The sequence below is a fragment of the Thermobia domestica genome, chromosome 5 (assembly GCF_964235325.1).
Source record: "Thermobia domestica chromosome 5, izTheDome1.hap1.1, whole genome shotgun sequence".
Classification (NCBI taxonomy): domain Eukaryota; kingdom Metazoa; phylum Arthropoda; class Insecta; order Zygentoma; family Lepismatidae; genus Thermobia; species Thermobia domestica.
The window spans coordinates 304,432,099-304,455,004 of record NC_137458.1 but is presented as its reverse complement, the minus strand read 5'-3'; the positions used below and the strand labels follow the sequence as shown (position 1 = coordinate 304,455,004).

General features: G+C 36.6%; 3 protein-coding genes across 3 annotated transcripts; 2 read left to right on the top strand and 1 right to left on the bottom strand.

Moving 5' to 3' along the window:
• The first annotated feature begins 2,205 nt into the window (after positions 1-2,205).
• LOC145684934 (uncharacterized) lies at positions 2,206-4,954 on the top strand. Its single transcript, XM_081757290.1, has 2 exons — positions 2,206-2,257; positions 4,626-4,954. The coding sequence occupies exons 1-2, from the start codon at positions 2,246-2,248 to the stop codon at positions 4,902-4,904; spliced, it is 291 nt and encodes a 96-aa protein (XP_081613416.1). The 5' UTR covers positions 2,206-2,245; the 3' UTR covers positions 4,905-4,954.
• An 8,902-nt stretch (positions 4,955-13,856) lies between these two features.
• Positions 13,857-14,639, bottom strand: LOC145685619 (uncharacterized). The gene has a single exon (XM_081758009.1). The coding sequence runs from the start codon at positions 14,637-14,639 to the stop codon at positions 13,857-13,859; it is 783 nt and encodes a 260-aa protein (XP_081614135.1).
• A 3,383-nt stretch (positions 14,640-18,022) lies between these two features.
• On the top strand, positions 18,023-21,650 carry LOC145685618 (uncharacterized). The gene is made up of 2 exons (XM_081758008.1): positions 18,023-18,046; positions 21,432-21,650. Exons 1-2 carry the CDS (start codon positions 18,023-18,025, stop codon positions 21,648-21,650), a joined length of 243 nt encoding a protein of 80 aa, XP_081614134.1.
• The last annotated feature ends 1,256 nt before the right edge of the window (positions 21,651-22,906 follow it).

Here is a 22,906-nt window from a genome sequence, read left to right as displayed (position 1 = left end):
TATTTGAAGATATCACATAATTACTGTAAAATTAGCGGTATTTTAATTTCGCCGGGATGAAGACTCTTAAGGCTGGAAAGTTTGCTTTTAACGCTGTTCATTTGTCTTTATGAAGAAATACTAGACATGTGAGTGTGTGTGTCAGGAGTTTGTCCACACATAGATATGCTTTGCAAAATCGCCAAGGACAGATATCTTACTAGTTTTACGTTTGATGTCTTCTTATATTTCTGATAATATTTCTTTCTCATATTCCTGATTAAGTAGTATGTTTCTCTTATTCAAGAGTCTTACGTAATTTGCTTATGAGATTTCTATCTCACAGTCGTTCCATAATTTTAAAAAATGTATTTATGTGTTTCGTGTTTTGGATGCAGGAAAAAAATCACATGCAGGGCTGTGGCGAAAGTTTGAAACTCACTTTGGTTTGCCGCATTAAAAAAAAAAAAAAAAAGTTTAGTAATGCTGTTCTAGATCACTGCTTTCGAAGGGCGCCGATCCTGGCGGGGGCGGGAGGGCTCGGGTCCCCTAATGCTCATGTGAGGCTATTATGTTACAGCAGAAAGTTTATTCTTACTTGAACATAATAATCTTTAGTAAACTTCTTTTAACGTCATACAAACAGTTAATTCTGTAATTGCAGGGCCTGCCTTGCGCACGAGACATGATTTGTGGCTGTCTCGTCTCGAAAATGTGTTGTAAAACTGATGTCTCGGCTCGAAAAATGTATATTTCTGTATTGGAAGAGTCGTGTCTCGACTCAAATTTTGTCAGGAAAATCCTGTCTCGACTCGTCTCGTGCGCATCCCTAGTATACTGTTATATGTATTTAAAAAAAAAATTAAAATAGGATATCTGGCATAACTTGAATTCAATTTGTCTTAAAATTCTCATATCTATACGCCTTCTTAGAACCTTGTCTGGAACCAAACATACATCTAAATGTACCCCCCCCCCCCCAAGTTACAGAGAAATTGACGCCCTTGCTCCTTTCTATGCTCCTTTCTATGATGACAGACAGACACACACAGTCAGAAAGACACACATTATTTTACGACTATTAAAGATTATTTAACACGCCATTGAAATAGATTTGGAAGATAGTAGCTGAAGATGTTTATTGGTATGTCTATATGGTTTCAGGGGAAAACCAAGTGTCTTGAATATCATCGCCGTGAAACTAAATGAAGCATGAATCCGAAGCACATGAGCTTCCACAGGAGTAATGGATCTTGAATACATTAAACATACAACCAGGAGGGAAATGTATTTAAGCTATTAAAACTATTAAATCTATGTGAAAATGGTTTTAAAATCAGTACTGGAAAAAATGTTCAGCCATGTTTTTTGTTCTAAAAACAAATGAAATAAATATTTTAGTTTAACGTTCCACGATTATGCCTGTTAGGCTAAGGGAGAGGAATGACAAAGGCAAATGAGTGATGATAGAAGAATTGGTGGAATGAGAATGAGGGAGGACACGGGAGTACTGCGAGAAAATCCATGGATACGATGTTCTCCTCCACAAATTTACTTGGTCGGATATCGAGCCAAGAACCCCTCGAATCAGAGGTAAGAGATATACCAATTCTTTTTTTAAAAAAGTTAACTGATTCACCGAACTATCTCAGTAACTTGTCTCTATTTTCTACTCGATTATGTTTGTTTTCCAGTTATTTCCAGTTCCCTTGAACGACAGGGACAGAAACACAGACACATCGAGGACATTTAAAATTCCAAAGGCTCTCCCAACGGGAATCGAACCTGGGGCCCCGTATATCAAAGGCGCACGTGCTAGCCACTAGACCAGAGGAGAGGGCAACCACTGAACCACCGTACCCCCTTTTTTGGTTTTGTTTTTATTTTTTAAAAAGAAGCAAAAGGTAAATATATCATACACTGAAGAGTAATACAGGCGTGAGAAATAAATCATATGTAGGTACGCAAGTGTTCATTGTAAGTAACCCATAATTAATTAGTCAGTATACTACTCAAAATTAGGACATCTACTTCTTTTTAAAAATTCGTTTTATTTCTTTCCGAACAAGTAGCTTTCTTTACGAGTAGCTACTTGTACAAATAAGAGTAGATCCTGACCAAGGCCACAGAACTACTTCAAGTATTGTTTATTTTTTTTTTTTCAGTAATAAATGTGTGGGTCTCTGTGTATATAAACCGATGGGCGAAGAGAAATAAACCGTCAGTTGTTAAGCTTAATTCAAGCACACAACATCCATCCAGCATCATGTACAAGCTCGTAAGTATCTTCTTATTTTCTAAAAGAAATATTTTACTAGAAAGAAACTCACGGGAGCCACATTGCGCTATCTCCACATTTATTTGAAAGGAGAAATCAACGAGTATTAGTTAGTCTCCAAACAGCTTATTTGAACTTCTTTCCTATACTATCATGTATGAAACTCAAACTGGTAGGGAAATTCCTTCCTGGTTGTATGGTTAGCACATGTACCTTTTGGCACGGGAGTTCCGGGTTTAATTCCCGGTAGGAACTCATGCGACTAGGATCATACATTAAGCTGCAGGTCTACATCCCAAATTGCCTCGGTGTTGAAAGGGACAAACTCCAATCCTTGATATGAGCGGTCTCCTGTTCGGTTTCCCGTGGGAACACGGCTAAAAAGGATACTTGAAGCTTTTGGTTTAATTCCAGCTCGCGCCAAAGTGAACTTTCTGGTGGACAAACACCGTGTACGTGGGTTTTCTAGGGCTTTTCCAGTTTCCTCCCACTTTTTTATTCCACCGTTTCATTTATTTCTCATCGTCACCGTCTCCTTTAGAATAGCCGGCATAACCGTGGGACGTAAAACTTAAAGGTTTCATTTTCATTTCATTTTGAAGCTTTTCCAAACCAGCCATCCTGAATGAGGTTTCTTTCTGGTCTTTGCCTCATTCACATTAGGCAAATGCCGGGATGGTGCCTAATATAATAATTTCAGGGTCCTTCCTTCCTACAAATTCCCCAAGTAGTGGGATCCCTCATACATAATAGGCTTAGATAGAAAATAGATACCAATAATACGCAGAAATGCAGTATGATCAGAAATCTCTTAACAACCCTTACCAGCCCTGTTTCACATATCACATGATCCCTTTCCCATTTAAACTTTTCGAGTGAGATTCAAAATGGCGGACAACAAGATGCCGGTCGTTCACTTGACACGCACCATAAATTCCCCCCCCCCCCCTACCCCTTGGCCTAACGTGTTCATACAATTGCCAATTCTGGCTATCTACATCCGCTTTCATTTTATAATGAATGATAAGAGACTTTTAACTCACACAGTATAATTCCTAACATAACTTAACAAACGTTAATTCAATTAAATGTAAATGAATCTAAGATTTATACATTTAAGATCTCGTTCAAATATATTGGCCACCAGTACGTTTGTATTCGTATATTAAGATGATATTAAATCAAGTAAATGTTGAATTTCTTTGCCTCATTAAAATTTATGTTTCATGCTGAATCGCTGAATTTGCCAACCTTTTCAAAACGGCTAATCATGATTTTTCGACAAGATTGTATGACCAACTCAAGAACAAATGAACCAATAAAGGAAATCTCCAAAAATATCTTCAACGAAATCTCAAGATGGTTATATATACACCTGGGGCCCGGGTTCAATTTGCCTATAGAGGCGAGATATTTTTCCCTTTCTACCCTATAGTTTCAATGCGGATCAGATGTTCTGGAATCTGGGGTAATCTAGGCAAGTATAGGAGGCTGGAGTGTATCTGACTTCATCACCTCCATGACTGCCAAAATCAAGTACCTCTAACCGCATATTGACAGGAGGTTAGGACAGCCAACTCAAGGCGCAGTACAGGCAAGAAAATGTGAACAATGGAACACAGCCTCGTACCGTAGTAGGCATAGGTCTGTACAACGTTGATGATTGTGATTGAAACACGCAGTCAATCACTGAGGTGTCTCTCTCTCTCTCTCTCTCCTCTCCTCTCCTGGCCCCCACTAATCATATAAAAAGGTGGAACGTATTCCAAAAATCAAATGAACACATTGCCAACTTTGTTCGTTGTTGAATTTCTACTTCATTTCTTTACCTACATTCAAGACTTCGACAGTGAGAGATCATTTTTGAGTAATTTTTGAAGAAACTCAGTTAGAGGAACGGTTAGTGATTTGCATGAAAACGGGCAAATCTATCGTGTTTATATACGAAAAACTCATTTGGATAACTCGGAAAAAATAATTTGGTGCAGAGGGAGTAAGGATTTTCATGAATGACACATACGTATCTATCGTTGTCGCACGTAGTAAAATTAATAAAGATAGAGGTACTTTGAGAGAGGTCAATCAAGTCATGTTATACATAAAAGAGGACTTTACAAATAACTTTGTGCTTGCCTTATAATATGGATCCCCGTAAGAGCCCATGACATGTTTAATTAACATTTAAAAGACAGAAACTATAATATTTACAGCTTATGAGCTGATCAAACATCACACAGTTGAAAACGTACTGTTTTATATCTGCCCCATGATATATTCCTAAGTAATTTTATCATATTTTGTGTTGCATGAAAATAAATAACATCTTAGTATACTAAATAAATCATTAACGATCCCTTTTCCGTTATAGGTTATCTTCGCTCTTTTGGTAGCCGCTGCTTCTGCTGGCTACATTGGCGCTCCAGCCGTAGCTACTTATGCCGCTGCTCCAGCTGTAGCTGCTCCAGTCGTCGCTCCTGCTGCTGTAGCCGCTCCAGTAGTAGCTGCCCCAGCTGCTGTCTCTTACGCTAACACCTACAGAGCTCGAGTTGCCCCTGTTGTTGCTGCTCCAGCTGTTGCCGCTGCCCCAGTTGTCGCTCCAGCTGCTGTTGCCGCTGCTCCAGTTGTTGCTCCAGCTTACTACGGTTAAACACTTTTAAGCATGTACTTGTCTTAGTTACCAATAAATTATTATTAAAATAACTCCTTAATAATGGATGTTTGTTTGAAACATTAATTTCTATGATGTTGATATACGCCCAATACAATACCTAATCCTGATTTTTGGTTAGAAATTTTGAATAACAAAAGTAATTTGACTATATTGATGTAGACAGTAATACTGAATCACTCCCTTTGAGGTAGTAGAACTTGAGAACGCAGCAAAATATTTAATACAAGCATTAGCTAAAAAGAATAGTTTGAAAGATTTTTTTTAACAATTTATTATTTCAAATAAAAATTCGGATTTTTTAAAAATTAAACAAAATCAAAATGTGAATTTTCAACACAATACTTTTCTTAATGAAAACTTAATGGATTGAGGAATTTCAACAAATTCCCACACCTGCAATGAGTACTTTCGGATAAAAGAATTAGTATGGATTGTTTGATTAATCAACAAGTAATATCTATAGAGAAAAAAATACTCTCACAGAACAGGAATTAATTTTAAAAGCATTTAAAAGTAGTTCCATTAAGAGACAGCATAAAGTAGAGTTATTACCAAAACCTACTGGATATGAAACATAATATTTTACTGAAACCCTATAATAATACTACGACAACTGGCAATATACCAACAAATTGGAAGAAATCTTCGTAGTATCCATTTTGAAACCTGATGACCAGAATAGAGATGCCAAAAGCTATAGACCTAATTCTTTATAACCTTGTCCCTCTTAAAATGTGTGACTACATAATATTCCTAGGCTATAATAGTTCGTTGAATATCACCAATTATTACCTGACAATATAACAGGTTTTAGGAAAAATTGTTCAACTTCAGACGTAGTAGGACCTTTAATATTGTATAGTTGGTATACCTATCAACAAAGAAAAGTATCGACAGAAGAGAGGCTTGATTTCCAAGAAGCGTACAAGTCGGTAAACCTAGTTACACCGATCAAAGAACAACATACACTCAAACGTTATATGTAGCATCCTAATATGTTAGCCAACACAAAAGTTTATGTGTAAAAATACATTAAAAAGTAAAACTAACGTCTTTATTTATGAAGGTAAAATTTAATATACAACGAAATTATAGATAATTTACAACAAAGGAAATATTAAAATAGAACGAATACTGAAAATTTTACGTAATTGAAGTCAAGTAAATGATCTAGATATTAACTGGAAAAAATCATCATATACCAAGTTTACTACGAAAATTTTGAAACAATGTCCCAAAAGTTGAAACAAGTGGGAAAATTTTATCATTCACAAAACCATTAATCATTAAAATTTTATCACTCACAAAACCATAGGCCTACAATATTTCGGCAAGGAAGTTTTCAAATATCAAAACATCTTATCCAATTTAAGTTCCCAAAAATGGGAAGTTAAATCCAACTTACAGTATTACTGCAAATCTTTAAACAAACATTTCTGGCAAGAACCATATAGCTTATAGATGTATGCTCTATAAAAATCCAACCAAACACTTCTAGTGTATAAAAGAATTCAATCTTTACGATATAGAGCCCTAAGAGCAATTCCTTTGCAATTTTCATTTTGTCAAACAATAATTAATCTAATTATGGAAGAAATCATCACAACTCCAAATGAATATACTGTAAATAAGGCATCAACTAACTTTCACAAAACCTCTTCCAATAGTACAACTTACAAATACTAAGAACAAACTTCTTTCCCAAGAAATCATTCTTGGATATTTAAGGTATATCAAGGTATAAAAGATACTCCGAGATAAAATATCTAAATCACCATCTATTCCCGTTTTCCTCTTTCAAACGAAACTAACATAAGCAAAATTAATACAGTAATTTCGAATTAGCGTATTCAGCTTCATACAATGAGAAATTGACACACACACACACACACACATATATATATATATATATATATATATATATATATATATATATATATATATATATATATATATATATACTGGTTGTTCAGAAAGTAACTATGCAGTGCCATGTTGTGGTGTGCTAAGTGATGACTGATATCATTGTCAATTAGTAATACAAAATTTTCCATTGTTTAATAAAATATATTTAAACCATATTTGAACCCTGTTTTACCAGGTGTTTATATTTGTTCACAGATCCGGTTTGATTGAAGACCAACGTCTTGTGTGTGACATCATTGTGATCCAGTTCATCATGCTGACGATTGAACATGGCGATGAGCTTTTTACAGAACATCTTCGGTGACCGCATCCTCTCTCGAGGACTCTGGCCTCCGCGTTCACCCGACTTAAGTCCACCGGATTACTTTATATGGGGGACGTTGAAGGAAAATGCCTCTGAAGGCAATCCGCACATCATTCAAGAGCTTCAAGCTACATTGACACATCACATTCGGAATATTACTCCCGATGTTCTGCCAAACGTCTTCAAGAACATGCAGAAACGTGTGCAACTGTGTCTTCAAGTGCAAGGGATCACTTCCAGCATCTCTTATAACTTCCGTGACAAAGTTTAGCTTCGTGTCAATGTTAGTTGTTTAAAGTGGTTTATGGAAAGTAAAATACGGCAAGTTATGAACTGCATAGTTACTTTCTGAACACTCTATATATATTTGTCAATATACTATTGACAAATTACTGAAAACTTTGCAAACTTGTCTTCACCGATTATCAAAACAAGCAGGAAGAGTAGTAATACTATAGCAGAGATATCAATTCAAAATTACTTAAATCAACTTCGATCTTTGATAGAGAAACGTTCGCCATTCGCCAAAAACCCAAAGAGATGTGAGGGATTATAGATCTATTACTTTCACATCGTATGGAGGAAAAAATATGCTTAGAATATTGAACAGAAGGTTGCGTGGAAGAACAAACGAAGTTGAGAAGGAACAGTTCGGATTTAGGAGAGACAAGGGCACAAGAGATGCAATTGGATTATGAAGAGTTTTGAGTGAAAGGTTTATAGAAAAAGGGAATTAAGTGTATGTGGAATTTATTGATCTAGAAAAAGCTTTTGATCGCGTGAACTGGAAATTGTTGTTGGGAGTTCTACATAAGATTGGGTTGGAATGGAAAGATTGAAACTCTTAAGAAACTTATATATGAACCTACACGTAAGTGTTAGAATGGGGAGGAATGACAGGAGAAACTCCAATTAGAAGGAAAGTTCGACAGGGATGTTGTCTCTCGCGGACATTATTTAATATCTATTTAGAATAGATACTGAAGAAGAATCTACTTAATGAAGACGGTATTCCGGCAGAAGGTAGGATGGATAGGAGTATACATTTTTGCAGATGATATGGTGCTTGTTGCAGAATCTGTAAAAAAAATCAATAAGATGTTAGGAAAGTTGAGGAAGAGCTGTGAAAAATATAGGATGAAAATACATGTTAGAAAGACAAAAGCCATGGTAATTTGAAAGAAACAGTCGGTGTCAAATGTAGTAGTAGGAGAGGAGAAAATACAAGATGTGACTTGTTTACGATACCTGGGGAGTATTATTAGTGATGATATGAAGTGTGAACGTGAAATAAAAGCAAGGATGGGAATGGGGAAAGAAGCCCGTAGGAGGAAGAAAAGTCTATTTTGTAGGACCTTTAATAAAGAATTGAGAAAAAAAATCATAAAATGTTTCGTGTAGAGTATTGTACTATATGGGGCAGAAACATCGACATTATGGAAACTAGGGATGGCTACAAAGATCCGGTTCCGGCGGTACCGGTTCTTGGAGATCCGGTTTCCAGAACCGGTTCTGGAACCAGTTCCGGACCTGGATCCAAAAATCCGGTTCCAGAGCTGGATCTTGGGAACCGGTTCCAGAACTGGATCCGAAGAACCGGTTCCGGAATTGGATCCGAAGAACCGGTTCCAGTCCTGGATCTGAAAAATCGGTTCCAGACCTGGATCCGAAAAAAACGGTTCCGGAACCGGATCTTCTAGAACCGGATCCGTTCAGACCCAAAAACCGGTTCCACCAGGAACCGGTTCTGGCCATCCCTAATGGAAACGCGATGGAAAGAGGCTAGAAGCCTTCGAAATGTGTGGTTTAAGAAGAATAGAGGTAATTAGCTAGGTCGAACGGACCCATGAAAATGTGTTAGAAATAGTAGGGAAGAAAAGGACAATTAAAGATGTAATAGAAAAGGGAAGAGCAACTAGTTGGGACATTGAACTGGTTGGGACAAGGAGCGAAACATACTAGAGATTGCAGGAAAGAGAGAGAAGGGGCGAAGGAGGCTACAGTTATGGATGAAATCAAAACAAAAAAATAATGCAAGAAGACAAAGAAGTCAGCAGAAGACTGCAGTGCATAGAAGCTTCCCACTACTTGCGACAAGCAACCTGTGAAGAACGGGTAGAATAGCAATAATGGAATTATATTAAGTTTATTGTTTATAAATAAATATAGTCAAAAATATTTATGCAATATAAAAACATCCAATGTACGTAATTAGCACCATTTTGTCACCACGGTATGGCGCGTCCTCAGGTTACGGATCAAGGAGAAGGCCTTTAGATATAGAGGTTGGCTCCGAATATATTAAGTAAGCAATTACAGACAGACAACAAGGGGTGGTCCTCCAGCTTCGGGGTTTAGCTTGAGACCTACAACCTCAATCTGCAAAAAAAAAAAAAAGAAAAAAGAAAAAAGAAAAAAGAAGAAAAGGAAAAGAAAAGAAAAGAAAGAGAAAAAGCACTTAAGCACTTGTTCAGAAACATTTGCAGAAGCCTCGGACCAGGATTGATAACTTTCTATGACCTCAGCATAGCAAAAAGGACATAAGATTCGAAACATAGGATGCAAAAAATTTTTATAAGGTGAGTGGTTAAAATCCGTAACGATTAAGTAAGGGAAATATAAAATGGACTAAGTAGGAGGTCAGGAAGGAAAGAATGTCCTACAGACCGTAAATCTGACGTTTTCTTCATAGGAAATGAAGTAAAAATGACCAATTAGGAATAGGGATATTACTCAGAAACGAATAATACCAACAATGAAACGTGTTAAATTTCTTAATGATAGACCTTATTTATTACTCTTCATGGTCTCTGATGGAATATTATTCTTCTAAATGTGCGTGCTCCAACAGAAGATAAGGACGACGATATAAAGAACAGTGTTTACGAAGAAGTAGAATGTGTATTTGGCCAACTCTCACCATACCATATGAAAATTCTACAGTATAGAGGATTTCAATGTGAAGATAGTTTCAAACCGATTTTACGAAACGATAGGTCGCATTAAAAAAGTAATGACAACGGCGTTATACTAGGAACTTGGGAAAATTAAAAAGCCTTATCGTGAAGAGTACATAATTCTGACATCACGACATTCGTAAATACATTTGGATCTTACCAGATGATAAAACACAATTAAATTAATCAGGTTTTAGTAAATACCAGAAGATAGTCCTACCAGATGATAAAACACAATTAAATTAATCAGGTTTTAGTAAATACAAGAAGATAGTCTTACCAGATGATAAAACACAATTAAATTAATCAGGTTTTAGTAAATACAAGAAGATAGTCTGGCATAATTGATATTCACTTGTTTAAAGGAGCTAATTGTGACATTGACCATCACTTGTAGCAACAATTATAAGATAGAGATTAACATTGAAAAAGGGAAATTCTTGTATTCAGCATCTGAAAACGGAGAGGTATAATTTAAAGGAATTAGAAGAGAGTCAGGCGAGAGGAGAATACCAGATTAAAGTGTCGAATAGCTTCTTGGCTTTATAAGGTTCGGAAAGCACTAGTGTTAAGGACACTTGGATTAAAATTAAGGAGCATTACAATTTCAGTAAAAGAAGAATTAGGATGGGCCGAATATGTAGAAACAAACCACGGTTCAACTAGAAATGCACGAAAGTAGCAGAGAAGTAAGAACAGACAAGACTGCGTTGGCTACAAAATCCGAACAAGGGGACCGTATGAACTTTCGTTGAGACCTGACGAGAAACTTTAAAAACTTTTAGAACAAAGAAACGTGATTTTTGAAATCTAAGTTATTGAACTTCAAGATAATAGAAAAAACAAAAGTATTTGGCATATGTATAAGGGTATCAACGAATTTAAGAAAGATTATCAACCTAGTGGGGTCAATCCATGCAAAGTAATCGAGAAAAAAGAAGAATTGCCGCTCGACCATCTCCAAAAAATCTAATTTTTTCATGAATGTTTATCCTATATCAGGGTACTCAGTGGTAGAGCATTCACCTCTGGTGCTTGGGGTCCCAGGTGCGATCCCAGCCTTCGCCAAGTGAGCTTTTTGGTGGACAAACACCTTCTGCGTGGGTTTTCTCGGGGTTCTCCCGTTTCCTCCCACTTTCTTTATTCCACCATTTCATTCGTTACTCATCATCACCGTCTCCTTTAGCCTAACCGGCATAAGCGTGGGACGTAAAACTCAAAGATTTCATTTCATTTCAAAGTTATCTGAAGGCTCTGGATTAAGTGTAATGGTGGATTGTATATAGGGTGGCCAGAAGGCAATGATTAAAAGGCCGGACGCATTGACTTAAAAAGCCGGACGTTATGAATTTGTAAACCTTTTCCCCACGTATGACAACTCGATTCATTGCTTTTAGGCATCTTTGGTTCAAGCAAGCTGGGAAAACTACACTTAGAAATAGCTGCATTCACATGTTAAAATTCAATGCCAATATAATGGTTTTCCTACCAAATTTTGGAACTCTAAACTTTTCTTATTTTACAACTTAAAAAAATGTAATTATTGAAATAATTTGCAAATTCTGAAATGCCTTTGGAAAGTTAAACATTTATAACGAGACAGCTGAAAAGCAGGACAAATGGGCGTCCGGCTCGACTACTAAGCCGGACACTGGACAGGACCTCCAAACGCCGGACTGCCCGGTCAAAAGCAGGAGATCTGGCCACCCTAATTGTATAATAGTCTAGGGCCGTAACTTTGATGGGGAAATGGAAGTTAGAATTACAGCATGAAGTGTGTGAGAGATGTTTTCTTTTTCTTTTTTAATTTCTTTTGAAATGTCTGTAATATGTTGCTTGTTCCGTCCCGTCCACTGTATCGCTATCTGCCCTCGCTGCTTCCCTTAGGCGTGACTCTGCGTGCCTCGGTGGCTAGTCGGTGCAAAAGCACAAGTCACGAGTATAATATGCATGATTCACGTGTAATGCAGTGTTGTAATAATTTCGTTTTGTCGTTAACCAATATAGTGCTTTTGCTGTCTTGAATATGAATAAAACTGATTGTGGGAAAAAAAATAACTGAATACAAATCTGCTAATAGTCTATTTTTATAGCTTAATATTGTGGTATCAATATGGTTCCTCATCCGAAAACTTGTGATTGTTTTCACAGAACATTTTTGGGGAGAGGGGGAGTTGTGTAAATTACAATGTTTTGGCATTGGGGATATTAGTGGTATGTTATTCGGAACTTGGAACCGTAGGTGATAATGCTTGCAATTATCTCTTTGATGTTTTACAGCTGTTTGTATTATACATTCTTCTTATGTATTTATTTGTCATCTCGTTAATTTGAAGATAAGCATCCCACTCTCAGTTCCGGGAGCATCTCTCTCTCTAATCATTTACACTATTTACTTTATTTCATGGTTCTTCCATATTTACTTTCAAATGATCGGCGACAGTTGCCATCTAATAAAGTTGATGCGTTTGTTGCTTCTAGTACACAATCGCTTAGAAAAAGAAGCAACAAACGCATCAAATGTGAGAGATGAATTTAGAACACCTAAATGGCGCATGCCTAGCCCAGCACATCTTGTGCTGTTAGAGTATCTGAAACAGTATCTACTTAAAGAACGTACCTAGAATACGACACATACGTAAGGGAAAGTGGGGTACAGTGAGACACAAAATTTTTAGATTGTTGTAACCTGCTTAATATTTACGCAAACATTTTCAAAAAAAGTGTTGAACTTTATTGGTATTTCTAGTATACATCAAGACTACAATTGGTTCGATACATGTATATGTAAGTGAGTGAGTGTCACAAAAGCCTGGCAAAGTGTTTTGTCTCACTGTACCCCAACCATGGGAAACAATGAGACACCTCACATATAATGAATATCACCAATGACACTTAAATCTATCTTACATCTAACAAACTGAAATCCACATTAAAGTTTAAGTAGGACTGTTGTCTTTTTGTTTGCCCATGCATGCTGGGCTCAGGAAGTACCATTTTGATATCTTCTTCAATTACACTCGCTAAATCAGGGACACTTGGAAAAACAAACTTACCAGCTACCTTTTCACTTTTTCTTAAGAAAGAGACCTCGTAAGTCTTTCCTTCGGTACTTTCGAGAACTTTTCCAACATAGTAAACTTTCTTTTTTCCACTAAATTCGACAAGTACGAAACTATTAACACTAATATGATGAATATCTGGAAAACAGTCTGGATCAATAATTGGAATATCTTCGTCAGAAGAAAGTAAATCCACATCATCATCTGTTTCTTCAGTTGGCTCATCAAATAGACGCTTGTTGGGTTTATTAGGATTTATTTTGTTTCTACTTTTGCTTCTCCTGAGCTCCAGGATTTGCTTCTCTGGTGTGTCAGTTGCTATGATGCTTCTGCCTTTTTTTCTGTAGCTACCCACTGTTTTCGATTTTGATTGCCGTTTCGGATACCCTAGAAATTCTTGAGGGCTTACAATTTTGGGGGAATTACTCGATTTTCCAGAGAGTAACTTAGACACCGTTTGTGCAGTGTCTTCTCCTGAGTTTCTGGGTGGATCTTCTTCTGTTAGCAATATTATATTTGCTCTTTCAGTAGAAGCTGAAGGTGATGAATCCATTACTGAACTAGGAAGAAAATCTTCGTTGCTGAAAACATGCCTGTCGAACGGATAAATCCCAGTTTTACGAAATGCAGAGGTAATGTTTGAGATAGACATAGCTTTCTCGAAAGCAGTTCCAACACATTATGCGACTTCATAGATTTTCAGAGTATTGCCTGGATGACGCATCATCCAGCTCTCGACAGCAGCAGTATAATAGGAATGAAAAGATTTGAAAACACCCACGTCTAAAGGCTGGAGACGGTAAGAAGTGTGAGGAGGAATTGTGAGAATAGTAACCCCAGATTGTTTTGCTATATCTAGGGCTTCAACTGATAAATGACTTTCATGATTGTCATAAATTAGGAGGGAAGGGTTTTCAGGAGAACTACCGGAATGTTTAACAAAGTGTTCAATCACCTGCACAAACAGTTCAGTGTTCATCCAACCACCTTTCGCTGCCAAACCAAGAGTTCCTGTCGGAGCACCATGAATCATATGTTCTTGAAAATGAACTCTTGGAAATACCATAACCGGAGGCAGAGAGTTTCCACTCGCACTTATAATACAGCAAGTTGTAACCAGTGTCCCTTTCTCTGAACTTTGCACTTGGTTAACCTGTTTGATGCCTTTCTCGGTTATTACTTTTTGGTGTCTCGGAACAGTACTTGTTGCTGTTTCATCGAGGTTGAATATCCTAGTGCCGTCGGAGAAATTAGGATGTCTTTTATAGATCTCTTCTAAGTTATCAAAAAATTTGTCAACGTTTTCTCGATTAAAAGATGACGCTCGCGACAAACTACAGCCTTCAGGAGATCGCAGACTTAAATTCTTGTGCAGCTTGAGAAATCCCTGTAACCAATCTAGTCCTGCCTTCTTTCGTTCAGTCCAGTTGGAAGGTACTTTTACATTATTTCTAACAGTCATTTGAAATGCCAACGACCTACATTGAATCGTTGAAAGTCCATAGCACATTTTCGAGCACATAACAATGTAATCAACTAGAACACGTTCTTCTTCATCCGTGAACACCCTCCTAACGTCGTAGTGAGGTCGCATTAGAATCTCTGATGTTGGATGTTGACGCTTCTTTCGGACATACCTGTAAATATACGAAAAATACGTTTCCATTAGAATAAGCTTTCTGATATACAGGTATTTCAAAACAACACCGACAACGTTTGGGAGGTAATTCCTGACACAAAGATAAGACAAAAGGTATAGACCGATCTGAGTTCACAATTGCTTCCTTTCGGAGCTACGGGCATATAATTTGAAGCACTCACCAACTACATCTATAAAAATTGTTGCGAAAATACCACAGGATTCTGGAACATGGATATTTGGATAGGAGTCTTACTAGTTCTTAAGTGAAGTCTTGACTGACTACAGTACATTCCATAGTTTTGGAGCCATGACCTCTAAAATTCATTTTTTCATGTTTTCGACAGCCTATAAGATCGAAAGGAAGCATTCGTGCACTTAGGTTGGTCTATACCTTTTGTCTTATCTTGGTGTCAGGAATCATCTTCCAAACGTTGTTGTTGTTGTTTTGAAATACCCTTTATATGAAATTACGTTTCATAATTTAAAATTCATTTATTGAGTTGAGTTTAATGTCCCTTTCAGCAACAAGGCTATATGAGACGAGGATCTACTGATTAACGTGGAATCCGAACCGAATAAGCTCCCGCCGGGAATCGAACCCGCGTCTCGCACGCTAAAGGCGCGTACGCTAACCGCTTAACCACGAAGGAGCTCAATTTCAATTATTATAATAATAATCTGCTGTTCTGTCTCCCTGAAAATCATGACTTCCTTGATTACGAATCGGAATGAAAGTTCGCCCAAAAGTGGCTATTTGCAATACAATATGTTGCTTGAGTGTGAAAATCAGAATGATCCGTCAATAAATTTCAAAAATAAATAATTTGCGCAATTATGAACCAATCGGAACCAAACTTAGTACAAACTTGTTATTTACAATAGCTTAGTTGAGTGTGAATATGAACACGATTCAACGAAAGCCTATAAAATGATGTCTGTTTGAAATTTTAAAAATCTACCTGTCCTTTGTGGCTCTAACAGACTAGTGAAAAACAATATCATAGAAATATTCTTAACTTATCGCAATCGACTTGCATTAATCCCAGAATACAAATAAATAAAGAAACATATGTATAAATGTAAGTTACCTGAACAATGTTTGGAAAGCTACTCCCTTGATCTTAGCTGCTTGGCGAATGCTGATATTATCATTCAATACAAAATTAACAGCTTCAGACATTTGTTCTTCCGTAAAGGTACCAATATTAGTTTTCCTTGGCTGATGTCGAGGCATTCTGAAATGCAATGCGAAAGAAATCATTAGAATGTAATGATTTTATGCGGTTAATACATATTTTTTTCTAAAACATTAATTTTATTGTAAGTGTACGTAACATTTTACTTCCTCTAAAGATAAAATTAGGCTTTGTTTGGATCGACTTCTTTTTTGGATTACCTATATTTTCGGTGACCCTGCGACAAATACTGCATCCAGGAAGTATAATAAAGAAATAGAAGTGAAATATTTGGGGACGTATTTTCTTATCGAACTAAACGACGTGGAACCTAAATTACGCAACAGCAATTTAATTACAAATTAGATATGTAAGTTTTATTTACTTTTAGAGTAAATATAGCATCCAAAACAGAAGTAAGCTTTTCGTTATTAGAAAGAAAAAGGCCAATTAACAAAGAAAGAATAAACTGTATTAATTGGGGTACAGTGAGACACGTCTCACTGTACCCTTTTTCAGTTTGTCTCATTGTACCCCTATAGCTACCTGCAGTTATTTTTCTTATTCCAGTGCTTACAGAAAGGAAGATTTTCGAAGTAACTTGGACAATAACATACTTTACCCTCCAATGCAAAATAATCTTATGGTTTAAAGTCTGATTCGTCAAAAGATTACGTTTTCTATGCTGTGTAAGAGAACACAAATAATTTACTTTTCTTACCTGAAAACTGATGAAACGCAGCTGCTCACAAACCACCTTCAGCAATTATGACGCAACTAGCATAACAAAGTACGATCGCTGTGCGCATTATTTGAGGCTCATTGTTGCAACCTTCTTCCTATAAATTATTCACAAAATCCGTATGTCTCACTGTACCCCAGTGTCTCACTGTACCCCCTTTTCCCTTATATGTCCCAAGTGACGACATAAAAACAAATGACTGTTAGAGTGCGAAACTGAGCCAGGTATATAAATGCTATATTTGTGGTTCATAGTTGCAAATAGCAATTAGGTGTAACAAGTACCTAAAACTGTAGGTAACTGAAATACATACTTAGCACATGAATATCATATGTGCCAAGTGTCCGGTACCTAAAAAGTAGCTGGGACACCTAAATGGCACATGCCTAGCACATCTTGTGCTGTTAGGGTATATATACAGAGAGAGAGAGCAGGAGACTGCTTTTAGTCTCAGAGCGTGATGATCGGCAAACGGGCATAGAAATTTTACGGCATGTCTGACATGATGGTCTCTGCAATAGGCACATTTCTGAAGAAATTTGCCTGTCGTAGAGACTAACATGTGCGAAATTCGCTAAAATTTCCAGTTTTTTCCGATCACAGCCCTCTGATACATATCCCTGATTAAATATACCTGCCTCTTCATTTTCATTGTTTCACTTCTCTAATAAATTTCACCGGAATTTTTAACTCGTTTTCACTTAACATATTAAACGGGTAGTAATACGCTCTTTTTTACCACCTCTCATGTGCTGTATGCATTATTTTAAAAAATAATAAAGAATATACTCCTTCGAATAGATTCGAACTGACGTCCCTTGAATTTGTAATCTAGCGCCTTAACCACTACACCAAGATCGTTACTTCTTAAGCGCTTATTTATTGATATATTTGTTCGCATTTGTATTTTACGTCCCAACTTCGACAATTTCTACTCTTTTTTCCCATTTAGCAGCTGTTTCTGGATTTCTCTTTCGGTGTCGTCCTTTATTTACACTATGCACTACGTATTCGTATTCATAGCTTGTGCCCCTCTTCAGTGTTTATTGAGATTAGTCTTTTTTAATTGCCCCTCACTACATATTTGATTGATTTATTTCTCATATTCTCCATGGGTGAAGCGCAGGAATGCCAGATTCATAAACCAGATGTACATTTACTTTTCTGACAAACAGTACAATGTTCTTTGTTTAAAAATATCGATGTGTAACGGTTTAGCCAACTATCTACACCTTCGGCTTCTCCAAACACTTTATCAAATACTTCGAGTTATCGTGGAGATAAAAATGTCTGTTGAAGCCGAAGGTTTTGTTAGTTAGCGAAACTGTTACAAATCGATATTTTTTAAACAAAGAACAGGAACACTGTGCTTTGCTCAGAGACTGTGTTATTTCTGTTTCTAGAAAAGTCGAAATAGAAATAACACAGTTTATATGCAATGTATAATGTTCTTTGTTTTAAAATATTGATGTGTAACAGTTTCGCCAACTAACTGAAACTTCGACTTTTTCAAATACTTTATCACAGACATTGGGTTATCATGGAGATTGAGGGCCTTATGCAGTGTCCTTTTGACGTCTGATTAACGCCATACTACGGGATTGACTAATGAATGGGTATCAAAATTGTATTCAGAGACTCTGATTAGGACGTAGTATTAGACGAAGTTAATCATATGTGACTAATTAATCTAGAGTAGAGGCTAATCATTTACCCACGGTTTAGCGTGAGACACAACAGTTCGAATTTCGTATTTCATGTATTTTCATTTTTACGCATGCGCTCATGTAATTTTCCGTAGTTGTCACATTTATTTTTCTCAACCGATACATTTGGTATATATTAGTTAATCATACCCAAATAAACGTTTTAGTTGTACTCAAATTAGACTCTGAATACCAAAACGTGCACTTCACTTAGTACGGAGCTAGTATGACACTAACTAGAATGGAACTAAACACCGATTAACGAATTCTCTCTGAATACCGTCCTGAATGTCTAATGAAGTTAAAGGTTTAGTTACTTGGCGAAACTGTTACAAATCGATATTTTTTTAAAAAAACCAACAAAGAACGCGGTGCTTTGCTCATAGACTGTGTTATTTCTATTTTGAATTAGTAAAGAAAAGCTAACATGAACACAGAGAATTATTACAAAGAAAACTCGGTCCCAATGATGAATTTTACTACCTAAAGTATTATACTTCATTAGAAAAGAAGTGTAACCCTACAATGTTAATAATAATAATAATAATAATAATAATAATAATAATAATAATAATAATAATAATAATAATAATAAGAAGAAGAAGAAGAAGAAGAAGAAGAAGAAGAAATAAGTACGTTATAACAGATCCTTACTTCATATTGAAATCAGGAACAAGAGTCATATTTTATCTTTCGATGATTCACTTTTCCTTAACCTCATAATAGGTAATAAAAATTAGAACATTTACTCATAATTGCCTGCAGAGCAAGTATCTATGATTTGTTATCCGTTTTGTATCAAGAAACAGTTGACCCAGCCCAAGGATTCTTTGTTTCTCCTTTCAATGCATGTTGTAGGACATCGGTTCCATTCACATTCTCTCTCCCTGCACTCTGACTGAAGTATAAAAGACCAGCAAACTCTGTTCACAAACATCAGTTGTTTCCAGTTTACACGGAAAGAACAATCCAAACCACAAAATGTACAAGCTTGTGAGTATAGCTTTGATTTATTTTGAAAAGACACCAACATGTAGTTCGTTTATTATGTTTGCGTTGTTCGATTATTATTTTTTTTTTTTACTATAACTAGTAGTATTGCAGACGAGAAGAGACATTTCTCGTCTCATCTTGAAAACGAAAAGTGAGCCGAGACCAGAAGAACTATATTTTCTTTTAAATTTCGGGAATGATAAATTTTACAAGTCTCGTGGCAACACTGGTTTATCCAAGTCTTAGATCTTATGTATATATAAACTACGAGGTGTAATCAAAAAATACGGTGAATAATTTTATTAAAAACGAAGTAATAAGCTTACATGGAATTTGTTTTAATTTCCTTCAAAGTACTGTCCTTGGCTAACAATGCACTTATCCCAACGTTGAATCCATGACTAGAAGCATTTCTGGAAGGCTTCTTTAGGAAGAACGTTCAGCTGCTCTGTTGTAGCCCTCTCAACGTCAGGAATAGTGTCAAATTTTTTTTTCTTTAAGAGTCTTCATCCCGGCGAAATTAAAATACCGCTAATTTTACAGTAATTAAGTTATATCTTCAAATAGATAAAAGATAATTGAAATATGGAACAAGAGCGCCCTAGACAAGATTATTTTGCGTGAGGTACCGTTATCACAAGTCACCTAGCGGCTTTCCGTTTTGAGCTGTTTAGAAACGCGAAAATAAATGCCGATTTTCAAAATGGCTCGAAATCAAAAGCAGATAAGTGACTCGTGATAACGGTTTCTCATGTAAAATGATATTGTCTAGGGCGCTCTTGTTCCACATTTCGATTATCTCTTATCTATTTGAAGATATCACATAATTACTGTAAAATTAGCGGTATTTTAATTTCGCCGGGATGAAGACTCTTAAGCACGGTTTTAATTTTGGGTAGGAGACAGAAGTCGAATGGTGCTATATCTGGAGAGCACACCGAATGTGGACAGACAGGAACGCTTTTTTTTCGGGCAAAAACTCGTGAATCAAAAGGAAAGTGTGGTACGGCACGTTTTTGTGGCGAAGAAGGAAGCCATTTGCCCACATAACTGGCGGGTAAAGTGCTTTTGACGGACCTATACTAGATGTTTAGTTCTTCGGAAAGCTCTCGAAGTCTTCGGCTGTTTGAACAAATCATTTGTGCCACTTTTTGCTCGTGTTTACCTGTTTACGACGTCGAAGGACGTCTCGATCGTTGCTCGTTCTTAGCCGACTCCTTCCCACCTTTGAATCGCTCATACCACTTGTAAACAGTCTTTAGTGCCACTACTTCATCGCAATACACAGATTTTGACATTTCGTGAGATTCTTGGACCCTTTTTTGCAGCTGAGAACAAAGCTTAATATTAGCGTGCGACAGACACTCTTAATACGTCCTCACTCTTCTGGCTCTGGAAGCCAACTAACATGTCTCAACTCGTTCAAACTCGACATTGACTGCAACAAAGGCTTAGGCTACCGGGTTTATTAGTTGAAATGGATACAACATTGTTAGATGGCACTATGCAATTACATTCACCGTACATTTTGATCACACCTTGTATAAATTAAGAAAGTTATTGTACGAACACCATAAAGAGTATTTGTCAACGTTTAAATAGACGCAAGTTATTACACAATATCCTCTAATAATAAATGTGATTTAAATGTTGTTGTACACATCCTTCGTTATCCTTTCATGATATGGCGGGTCCAGATAAAATTAAGAGAAAAATCAATGTATAAACGTTGAACATACGAAAGGGAGGAAACTTTATTTCTCGTTTCATCTCTTCTCATGCGAAACACTAATAAACTAGTAGTAATAAATTGAAAATAAAATTTATTTCGTTTAACACTAGAAATATCGTAGAATTAAAAAGAAGTCATGTATTTCTCTGTCTTCTGTCTTTATCTGCTAGGAGTTGGACATTGATGCGGTTTCCTTATTGCCTTAGTTTGAATTGAGTCATTAATATATGTAAAATAAAGTTTTTTTTTTTTTTAATATTTCAGGTTATTTTCTCCCTGTTGGTAGCTGCTGCTTCCGCTGGCTACATTGCCGCTCCAGCCGTAGCAACTTACGCTGCTGCTCCAGCTGTAGCTGCCCCTGTCGTTGCTCCAGCTGTAGCTGCTCCAGTTGTTGCTCCTGCCGCTTACGCTGCACGAGTTGTTGCTCCAGCTGCTGTCGCCGCTGCTCCTGTCGCTGTTGCCCATGGTGCTTATTACGGTTAAATTATTCCACAGTACATGTGTGCATTGTGAATAATTAATCTTCACTGTAATACATTATTTAATAATTATATAAAAATTATTTAATATTATAGCAATTTTGTTTCATTTGTCATTCCTGGCCCAAATGCAGTTTTTTTTTTTTTTTTTTTTTTGCTAGCTGTGCAGATTTCCCCAGTTTGAATTCGTAACGAAAAATAATACGTCCTCCGTGGTGATTTTTTTTTTATATATACGAACTTGCTCAACGATGCACTGCTTCCTGATTCTCTGGTTGGCCCATCCTATCTGCTAGACCTGTTCAGAGTTTGTGAGGTTGGATGCAAGAGTCGTGTCCATGTGTCGAGTTGCTGAGATGAGTTTCTAATCGTGCGGTGAGGTGAGATGAGTTAAACTGAGTATACGTTTCGTTTGCACGAATCTAATACAAATCGTGCACGATATATATATATATATATGGGTAAAAGTGGATCTAGAAAGGTACGGAGATGTATGATTCACGCCATCATCCGTTCCTATCTTTGCCCATTGTATTTTTTAGGAAATGGGGGGACACCATAGATATTTTTGGAAGTGGGGGAACATCTCCAAACCTTCCCCCTCACTTTACCCCATATATATGTGTTAGAAGGTCCTGCATTGAAAATTCCATAATCCACAGATAGATATGCATTGGCTAAGATTGGAGAGCAGATAATTAAGGGTCTTCACTACAGCGAAATTAAACTACCGCTAATTTTAGAGTTTTCCTGTAATATCTTCGAAACAAATAAAAACATTCGAAAAGCAGAAACGTAGTGAACTAGACAATATGATTTTGCATGTGATACCGTTATCACAACTCATCTATCTGCTTTCGATTTGGAACTGTAGATAGATTTAGCATTTTTTGCGGGTTTTGTAAATAGCGGCATACCAAAAGCAGATAGATGAATTGTGGTAAAGGTATCACATGACAAATCAGATTGTCTAGTTCACTACATTTCTGCTTTTCGAATATTTTTATTTCTTTTGAAGATATTTCAGAAAAACTCTAAACTTAGCGATAGTTTAATTTCGCTGTAGTGAAGACCCTGAATAAGATCGGGTATGCAGATGATTGACAAAATAGTTAACACTGGAGAATTATATGAAATAGAAATCAGCACCAAAGAAATTAGGTCAAGAATTGCAATAGCCAAGAAAGTATTTAACAAGAAAACATCACTCTTAACTAGAAGCCTTTGGACTAAGGAAGAAATTGGTCAGGTGTTATATAT

Excerpts from the sequence above, each read along its gene's own strand:
- LOC145685619 (XM_081758009.1), bottom strand. The coding sequence starts at position 14,639 with ATGACTGTTAGAAATAATGTAAAAGTACCTTCCAACTGGACTGAACGA.
- LOC145685618 (XM_081758008.1), top strand. The coding sequence starts at position 18,023 with ATGTCTGTTGAAGCCGAAGGTTTT. Across the intron at positions 18,047-21,431 it reads CTGTTGAAGCCGAAGGTTTT|GTTATTTTCTCCCTGTTGGT; the intron begins GTTAGTTAGCGA and ends TTAATATTTCAG.